The following is a 10,574-nucleotide window of genomic DNA, read 5'->3' on the forward strand; positions in this document are numbered from 1 at the left end:
AGACTGGAATAAACACCAGCACACACAAGCAATCTTTTTTATAGTCAATTTAATTAAAAAATGTAAACCCAACAGGTATGAAATGTCAGAAAGAGAAAAAAAAACTGTTAATGGGAAGACGAGCTGCAGCTTAGTGGATAAATTTAGCCTATTTTTATTCAGATTGTACAGTTGGAAAGAAAATATATTTATAGGAACATTTCAGCAGGCTCAAGATAATTAATACAGTGACCATTATTCATTATTTTAATCAATTCGCTGCCATAAAACGTGATAATCCGCATTCTCATGTATGTAGGTGCGCTGAAGTATTCCGTCAAAATGGCTGACACGCGGCTAGGGGTCACGTGACTGGGAGATCCCTATTGATATAATTTTGAGTGAACGAGATGGAGGGAAGTTAGCGAGGGAAGGGCATAAATAATTGGACTTAAACGCAGCCCTGGTATGTTGCTATGGACAATGGTTAAATATACAGTTCTCTGAAGTGGATTGTAATTGGAATCAAGTAAATATTTGACCCCTTAATACCACAATTATAATCAGTTTCAGAGAGACATGTAATAAGTATACTCATAACCTTTTTATTGTATCCGTTTTGTAACTAGCACAAATGTGAATTGTTCTGGATTTTGATGTTGTAGCTAAGTGCTAAAAACACTTAGCATTCTGCAGTTATAAGGAGGGATAATAAACAAGTGCATGTGGTAAAAGCAAACCTTTATTGTGTAATTCTGAAATAATGACAGTAAATGTTTAAAAATATTTAACTAAACAAATTAACAAACAAGCATCAAATAACAAGCTTATATTGCATTGGCATATAATCTACAGTACATATAAGCCTAGAATCTTCCTCTTTAAAAATGTCTTAAAATAGTAAAAGTTACTGTTAATGGGATATGACATCACTTCCTCTGTGGTCAACACTGAACTGTTAATGAAGCAATCACAGCGTTCTTGTTTTAGCTAAACTGACTCAGAGGTCAAAGTTGAATGTGGAGACCCATCCCAAACATCTAAAAATACACCAAAGCTATGAAAAAAATGCTTTAATCATGACATAAAGCAAAAACTAAATCCAATGTATTTATACTTATTTATTAACACAATGTGTGCGCATACTGTACACAACAGTTCAGATTAAGTTCAGGTATTCAGATGGTTCTCAGGATTACTAAACGTAGTCTTTTCCAGGAATCTTGGAGAGCTTGCTGAGATTTTCGTTGGATCGTAGGTGCGTCACACTGCAGGCGCATAAGAGCATGCCTCCGCATAAACAAAGCAAAGATGCAACAAATGCACCAATCAGAGACCTGCCGATCACATACCTACAAAGACCCAGCACAGATGGTTAGTATTCATAATCAGTACTTTAAGTACATAATCAGTACAAAAAGACATGACAAACATGAAGCTCCGTTGAATACTAGGAACAATACGAAAAAAAAAAAAAAAACTCCTACCTATCCTGACCGTCCTCCTGAAAGAAATCATCAACAATTCCATACATAAACCAGCTGGTTATGCCCAAAGCAAGCAGACCTAGAAAGATAAGAAAAAAGAATGCACATATTCACAAGGCTTAAGTTTAACTGTTAGGGACATCAGAGGCAATTGTAAAACGTGTCTTATGTTATCTCACAGAGATATAAATGTAGGCTTTTTACTGTAAAATATATAGAGTAAAACATTTTAACAATTTAAAATAACAGTTTTCTATTTTAATATGTTAAAATGTAATTTATTCCTGTGATGCAAAGCTGAGTTTTCAGCATCATTACTCCAGTCGTCAGTCACATGATCCTTCAGAAATCATTTAGTGACACTTTTTTCAGGATTTTTTGATCAATAGAAAGTATTTGAAATAAAGTATCTTTTCTAACATTATAAATGTCTTTACTTTTGATCAATTTACTGCATGGATCCTTGCTGAATAAAAGTATTCATTTCTTCTTAAATTAAAATAAAAATCGTACTTACCCCACAACCTTTAAAAGGTAGTGTATTATGTAAAATATATAGTTGTTTTTTTTCAGCAAGGATGCATTTAATTGACCAAAAGTGACAGTAAAGACTTTTGCATTAGTACAAAAGATTTCTATTTAAAATAAATGCTGTTCTTTTGAACTTTCTATTCTTAAAAGAATCCTGAAAAAAGTATGTAAACAGTTTCCAAAAAAGTTTTAAGTAACAGCCTAGGAATACAAGTTACTTACTAGCAACTATACTAGTTTCAATTTAAAGGAATTTTTTGATAGTCCAAGAAAAATATTGGAAAATATGTTTAAAAATCACTAGTAGTAGTGCAGTCAAATCGATTAATCGCGTTTAATCGCATAACATAAAATTTTGTAAATGATTGGCTTAAAAACAGCCTGACTGGATATATACGATTATTCACATATATATATATATATATATATATATATATATATATATATATATATATATATATATATATAGTTTTATTATATATATACACACACATACGTTTATGTTAGATGCGATTAATCGATTTGACAGCAATAAAAAGTTAGATTTTACTCCAGTTTCTTTATGATTTTTCAAATCTGGGTTGAACTCACCACTGCACACAGAAAGGATTCCCCCTGCGAAGGCAGCTCTGTCCTTCGACTGCTTGTTCTCGTCTAGACATCTCGTGCACCTGAGGCCGAAAATGGCTACCAGCGCGCCGAGGCTTGAAATAGTGATGCTGATGAGCATCATCACTCGGGCCAGCCGAATTTCAACTGCAACGCACAGCAACAATCAGAGCACATCTGTTTAATAAGTCAAACAGCAGATGGATCCATAAATCATTGGACAGATACTCACAAGCTTGATGAAGAAGAGAATTGAAACTTGTGCATTGCACGACAGACGAAGTGGATATTTTGCACTCCATCCACAGTCCTTCGTATTCATCGAAAAACACAGTTTCGTCATTGTCGTGTCCAGTGATTTTCCATTCATTTGTAAATGTGCCCAAAATTAGGACACATAGTCCAGTAATGGACATGATATAACCAAAGAGCTGAAGAGCCATTGATGAATTGAACAACAACTGTACCGAGTAGATTTCTTTGAAGAGTCAGTACTCTGTGACCATTGTCCTGTCACTGAAGCTCATTGCAAACTGAGTAATCTGGGCTGCTATTTATTATCGGGAGAGTGGGTGTGAATCGATTGTCATGACATTCATGGACAGGACATTGGGTCAGATTTCTTTGGAAGTAGCAGCTTTATTCCGGCAAAAATCTAGCTTGAACTCATCTAGTCATAGGTGTAGTGGTTGAAGTTTTGGGTTGGAAAACTGGAGGTTGTTGGTTAAATCGCCTATAACAAGTCATTCTGGATAAAAGCATCCTTTAAAATAAACAGTTGCAGTTTTATTTTGATGCATTACCATGTGGCAAGCAGGATGAGAGAGCACCAGGCTTGGGACATTTATGTTGTATTTTTAAGTGGCAGTCAATCTTGAGGGGCTGCTGCTTTACATTCGTTTTGTGTTTATTTATTTTATGAGATTAAAGTTTCATTGAACATTGCGTTTCCCTCCTCCTCCTTCTCTGAACTTTAAACCTTGCTACAGAGATGAATAACGTTTCATTTGAAATGAAGTGAAAACTGTATAAATCAACACATTCCATCTGATGATAAATGCATCATGATAAATCTGGTTTCAAAGACACACCTGCTTATTCACAGATCAGTCCAAAAGATATATTTATATATTTTTGTTTTTACTCATAATCACGTGTTGTTTACTGGAAATAAGTGGTTGGGTGGGAGGATGGCCACTAATATGTCGGGAAGACAAGTCATCCAAAAATAGTAACAGTGACTAATACTATTGTTGATAAAAAAAGGTTATTACTGTTTATTTTATTTTATTTCTTAAGCTGTTTCATGATTAATTTACATGCATTCTCATGAATTTATAAGTGCTTCTGTAATTAATGTCAACAACTTTTAGCGGTTGTTTTTTAGATTCACATTTTCTTTCTTTTTGTTATGTGAAGGTCACTTTAAAATAGACTGGGAAACGTTTTACAATACCTTCATCATATTACTTTTAAACACCTTTTTAAAATGTCCTTTTATGTATTTTATAATTGTAAAACTCCTTAAAACAAATACCAATTTAAATATATATTTTGCAAAAAAAAAAAAAAATCATGTTTATGTTCAAACACAAAACTTGTTTTTGTGACACTTTGAAGTAAACACCAAAACAGAAAGAAAGAAAGAAGTCCCAGCGACACCAGAGCAATGCATGCTTGGCTCTTGCACAAAAATGTATTCCAGGCCTCAAGCTGATGACTGAGCAAACACATAGGATGTACAACAGGGCTAAAGGCACACCCTAAGAAAAATGTTTTTCACTCCTCCCATAGTGTATGATTGCAGAAATAAAAAAATAAAAAAATTGTATCAAACATCTATGGAGCAACAGATTTTGTGTGAAAATAAATCATAAAAGTGGTATGTTTGTTTAAAAATCTGAATGAGGTGTATGAGGTGACAAGGTGGGACTTTTACCCCACACACAGGTTAAACCAGCATGGGGCAAAAATTACTGATACAAATACTAGCTTTACAGTAGTAAAAAATATGATATTTTATTATATGATTAATATCATATTGTTTATTTATGATGGTTTCATTATAAATATGGTGATTATCTCAAAGGTGGACACCCAACTTAAAGGGGTCATGAACTGCACTGTTTTATAATGTTTGGGGTGCACTTATAATGTTAGTATGATTTTTACATAAAAATGGTCATAATTTAGAAATAAAAGGCATTTTTCCAACCCTGATTTTAGCCCTCTGATTTGAATGCTGTGTTTGAAGGGGCGTGTCTGCTGTGAGACCTGATTGGCTAACATCTTTGCATATTAAATAGCTAGTATTACGTTTAACTCTTTTGAAAACTTTTAGCACGTTTTTACTATTACAGTTAAGGTTAACTAATCATGAAAAGTGTTGATCATAGCATTATATTTAGATCTATGGCATTGTATTTAGATCGTGGCATGAAAGAGATGAGCATGTAGCCGATCATAGACATGTTGAGCGCATGAATGCAGTGATCTCGTCATTGCAATTCGATTTCTGCACATTAACGAATGCTTTCATCATAACAGTACAAACACAATGTAAATAAGATATTCATTGATTATAACCATATAGATAAAAAGGGACTTTGTTATAACTGGAGTTTTGGCGAGAGTCCAGAACTAGCTGGAGCTGTTTGATTGACAGCTCCAGCGTTCTTTGATAGCTTTCTATAGGCTATATAATTTAAAGGCACACTATGCAGTTTCTGTTTTTCTCAAACAGCGACCCCTAGAGTCACTGTGGAGTACTTGTATTTAATGTTACTGTCATAAATACCACTCACGCAGAGCCGTCTCTGCACTCTTCCAACCGCGCTTTCTTCGTTTTCTTTGTCGACTCTGCCATGATTCACGTCTGAAATGCGTGTTAGTGGGTGCTTCTCATTTCTTATTTGTGCATCCTCGTTTCCTTTCCTCGCTTCCTTTCCTCGCGTCTCAGCTCTGCCCCCTGTAGGATGCGAGGGAAGGCTGCAAGGAAAAGACGCGAGGACGGAGGAATCGAATGTAACTTTTTTTTATACATTGGAATACTTGATCACTCAAGCGTCACTTCATCACGTCATCAGCAGCGCTCAAATGATCTGCCCTTATGCTGTTGAAGTTTGTTTATTTAAGAAATTCATAATAAATAATAATAATTAAGATACCCTGTTGAAATATGTGAGATGTGTGGTTTATATAAACTGCAAAGGTAAAGTATAAATTAAAATGATTGTGACAGATGTGAAGGGGGAGGAGAATTTAGACGTGCGTCATGTTTAAGTCGATAAAACTCTTCCGCATAGGATACACCTGTGTATCCTCGCTCATGACTCCTCAGGAAGCCTCCTAACTCCTCGATCCTTGACTCCTCGCGGTGCATTTAGAGAATTGAGATGTCCTTCAAGATGGCTGAGCTCGATCGGTTTCCGGGTCATAGAATGGAGGACGAAGGAGAGAGGAGACTAGGAGGGATATTGAGAAGCACCCAGTGTCTTCCATAGAGGCTGCTTCATATGTTGTTGATGTATGTGACGTCATGCCGTAAAGCAAGTTGTGATTGTCTCAAACCTGCATTCTGGTTTTGCCAGCGGCGTCCCCCCCCCCGCTATCGGGATGATTCGCCCTACTACGAGTTCGTTTACCATCAAAATGATTTCGAAGCTGTTATATTAATGTACAAATCTTGCATAGTGTGCCTTTAATCACAGTTTAAATAACAGATTATTTTCATCCTACTAAAAGAAACAATGTGAAGTTGACCTTTTAGTCACTGGTTTGATTTAGTGACACATAGACAAAGAACATCTGACTGTACATGAATCATTACATATATCAGAAATCACTGGTCACAGATCAGGCATTAGAATTAGCTTAACACAGTTACTTACATGTTGAGGCAATAATGTCGAGTCCATATCGTAAAAGTCTGTTTGCAAAGCCTGCGCCGAAATTGTGACTGATTTACCAAAGAATCCACAGTGAAATGTACAGTACTGAATACAAATAGCCTAAATAATGCTCAGCTGAGACATTCACATTGTTGTGAATAAATAAACACATTTCTAGCATCAGGTTCCTTTGGAAGGTAATTATAAATTATAAGTTATTTTAATGGAGTGATCCTGCATCTTTCTTCTCTCCTCCTCATCTAACAAACACGCCAATCGGCAGGGCCAAAGTTGTATTGGTGAAGTAGGCGTTTATTTTCTTCTGCAGAGGCCGTCTTTCACCTATCTATCATAGATAGGCACATTCCACAACGAGTCGTTCACCAGGCTTGCTGACAATAAAAGTCTGAAGTTTTCAGTTCTGAAACTTACAGGATATTCTTATAGTAGGCTATATATGTGACCCTGGATCACAAAACCAGTCACAAGTCGCACGGGTATATATGTGGCAATAGCCAACAACACATTGTATGGGTCAAAATTATCGATTTTTCTTTTATGCTAAAACTCATTAGGATATTAGGTAAAGATCATGTTTCATGAAGATATTTTGTAAATTTCCTACCATAAATATAGAAAACATTTATTTTTGTGAGTGAATGCAGCACAATCGCGAACATAAATAGACAACTTTAAAGGCGATTTTCTCAATGTTTCGATTTTTTTGCACCCTCAGATTCCAGATTTTCAAATAGTTGTATCTCGGCCAAATAGTGTCCTATCCTAACCATACATCAATAGAAAGCTTGTTTATTTAGCTCTCAATATTAAATCTCAATTTCAAAAAATTGTAGTGCCGAGCTTAATTTTTGTGCCATCTAGTGGTTGAAAAGGGAATAAAATCAATGGAGCCTTTTACCCTTGTTGAACTTTACTGTTTTGTTTCATCACAGGAGTCATGTATTGCTGTAATAACTATATGATTTCATTCTGTTGAAAAGTAATAGCGAACATCTCCACAAGTCACATTCGTGTCTGAGGCACAAAAGTTTAATAGTTTTTTTTTTTTTTTTTTAAGAATCTAGTGTCATCTTGTGGTCCTTCCGTAATAAATTAATAAATTGATTGTACATCAACTCATTAGACCAACCCATCAAGCATTTATCATAATAATGTTTCTTAGTGACTTATTTTTGAAAGTTACCTAAGATATTAGTAACCGGCTATACCCAAACATCGGTTACAAGTTCATGTCAAAACTCCCAGCATGCGCCCTACTGCCACCCACTCTCAAACCTGTCAGATGTCATTCCAGGAAAGACAGCCTGAGGCCCAACGACACAGTACTATGGGAATGTCTGTGGCTTTCTCTCTTTTTATATCATACACTCAACACTATTTAAATGTGGAGCATATATGAGGGCTTTTATTTTTAATGGGAGCCGTTCTCAGCATATTTGTACTTCATCACATAAGCCTACTTGTCGACTCTACTATAAGCACTGCAGAACAAGAGCGCCACAAATTTTACACTTTTCTGGAAAATGAAAATTCTGTCATAAAGTAGGCCTCATCCGTATGTAAAAGACTTTATTTCATCTTCAGAAACAAATATATTTTTAATGAAATCTGAGAGATTTCTGGCCTTCCACTGAAAGTCTAATCACCCAAAACTCTTCATGAAGTGAGGGGTTTGGAACATATGGAGCAACGAAAGGGACGGGGGGGGGGATGGGAAGAAAAATAAATGTCAATACTTTTGCGTTTGCTCACAAAGTTGTTCCGTTCCCCCAAGAAACTTTGCGTTCGCTCGCGAAGGACCAGAAACGTTTTGCGAGCAAACACAAAGTTTATTGGGGGAATTAATGACAATTTCTGGGTGAACTATCGCTTTATGTAGGACTTGAGTTCAAGATTCGAGTTTCCTTCTGTCTGCAGAAAGCAAAACTATAAACAACATTGTGGACTTATTTTCAAGTAGTCTGAAATGTATATTTTTTTTTATTCAGCATAATATGTTTTTACACGCATATCCAACCTGTTTGAGTTTAATAAGCACTGACTCGACACACCCTCATGTGACCACCTGTACCGGTTTTTCCTGAAGATGAGCCGCAGGCTTATCGGCCTGAGAAGAGTAAATGACGAGAATTAAAGGAAAGCCAATAGAGCTACATTCACACCTGCGAGCAGACACACCTAAAGCTTCCACATTTCACTCACCGAGGAGAAAGTGTTGAGGTGAATACTTTAGAACTGTCTGGAGGTTGTCACTTCTGAGTCTCGGGTGGGTAAATATCGATGTTTCAGCACGAGACTCGCGTTTGGACCGCCGTTGCTGCGTTTCTCTCAGGTAAGCAACTGTCATTCGGAGGGGAACGGTTTGCGTAACTGACAGCCAGTTTAAGTGACACAGTCGAATGTGATATTAAATATGATACAAAAAAAAAAAAAAACCCTTAGTTTAATACACAGAGCCTAGGTGTTCACGCATGGCGCGTTCTTGTTGTTTTTAAACACACACGCGCGCGTCTCAGACGGTTGGGTACTTGCGTCGAGTCTCACGGTGCGTTGCGTTTTAAGATGGCGCGCCAAGTTCAAATAAAACGTTTTGTTCTAAATCTCAGTGCGTTTCTTTTTTATGGAAAAATACATGGCTTTGTGTGGCTCTCACTTTAATGGTCTAGTCTAGACGGAATCCTAGAACCACAAGGAAGGAAATTAGGCTACAGTGTTTGAGTGTCACAGTTATTTGACTGCTAAATCAGATAAGAAAAGAAAAAGATAAACTTCCAAAAAATACAACAAACTGTAAGGGAGACAACAACTTTTACCTCGCGATTCATGGCTCTGTAATAGTCAAATTGATCGTATGTTCAAATGAAAAATTTGATAGGCTACTAAATGCATATCGAAAATGTATGTTCTAGGCCTATAAATGTGTGTAAATTATTGATATCATATTTATCAATCATTTTAATTTCAGTTAGCTTTGTTGCATTTCACTGAATTTGTCATAAATCACTTTTAAAAGTAGGCTACAAATATTCCATATAACCCCCTAATATGAGGTCATAAAAACGGAATATTATTAGACTACACACAATTTGGGAAAATGTTTCAAATAGGGCCTACGTTTTACTGTAGATGAATTATCGTCGTCACACTGGAAAAAACCGCTGTCCCTCGATCCTTAAAATATCAACCATTGATGCTCAAAGATAATTTTCTGCTAAGCTATTGTAGCGTATTGCACACATGTTTGGGTCACATATTGGCAAACCCAACGGTTGGTTTACATTTTATTTAATTTTTGAACCCAACGTTGGTTTAAATTATTATTATTTTTTTTTAAAACCCAGTGGTTGGTTTAAATTATTATTATTTTTTTAAACCCAACAGTTGGGTTTGCCCATATATGATCCAAACATGGGTTGAAACAACCCAACATTTTTTTATAGCGTTGGCTCCGTAGCTAGGCTATTGGACTGTTGATGAAATGCATAAATGTCAAAAATGAATTTTTTTTTTTTTTTTTTTTTTCAGATGTTGCATAACACCTGTTACTTGGAGTTTTTGACCTGCAGTGCACATTGCTAGGAATCGTGGCTGAGATGGAGACCAGGATTTCAGTCATTGTTTCTAGTAGTGGGCGCTGCAGATATTCAGCTTTTTGCCATAAATATCTGGAGTCATATCTACAATCCTAATGAGATCAATGTCTAATACAATACACGTAAGCTATGGCACATAAATGGACGTGTACAAGAAACACCTTGTGTCGCCGCTGGATGGCAGTAGACCGCAAGGAAAGTGACAACGGACAACTATGGGATTTGCAGTTTCAGCATGCAAATAACCGTGAACATCTTTGGCATGTTGGTGAACCTGCCCTGGAGAGGCACTTGTTTGGCGTTTAGACTTCCTCATTCATTTGTAGTTGAGGCATTTATATGCAGAAAATAACCACACCAGAGTTTGATCATGCATTTGATCATTTATAGCTATTCGTTTTAAAGCTTTTCGTAATTTTCCTGTTGTCTTAGGTTGAGTTGTTTGTTAAAGGTCAGTGACAAAT

General features: G+C 36.1%; 1 protein-coding gene across 1 annotated transcript; it reads right to left on the bottom strand.

Annotated features, from left to right (window-relative positions):
• Window positions 1-704: 704 nt before the first annotated feature.
• Window positions 705-3,134, bottom strand: LOC311085620 (claudin-1). Its single transcript, XM_084118155.1, has 4 exons — window positions 2,839-3,134; window positions 2,589-2,753; window positions 1,467-1,545; window positions 705-1,331 (listed from the first exon to the last, which is right to left on the bottom strand). The coding sequence occupies exons 1-4, from the start codon at window positions 3,047-3,049 to the stop codon at window positions 1,178-1,180; spliced, it is 609 nt and encodes a 202-aa protein (XP_083974281.1). The 5' UTR covers window positions 3,050-3,134; the 3' UTR covers window positions 705-1,177.
• Between the last annotated feature and the right edge of the window lie 7,440 nt (window positions 3,135-10,574).

The sequence above is a fragment of the Abramis brama genome, assembly GCF_963993115.1.
Source record: "Abramis brama genome assembly, chromosome: 6".
NCBI classification, from domain to species: Eukaryota; Metazoa; Chordata; class Actinopteri; order Cypriniformes; family Leuciscidae; genus Abramis; species Abramis brama.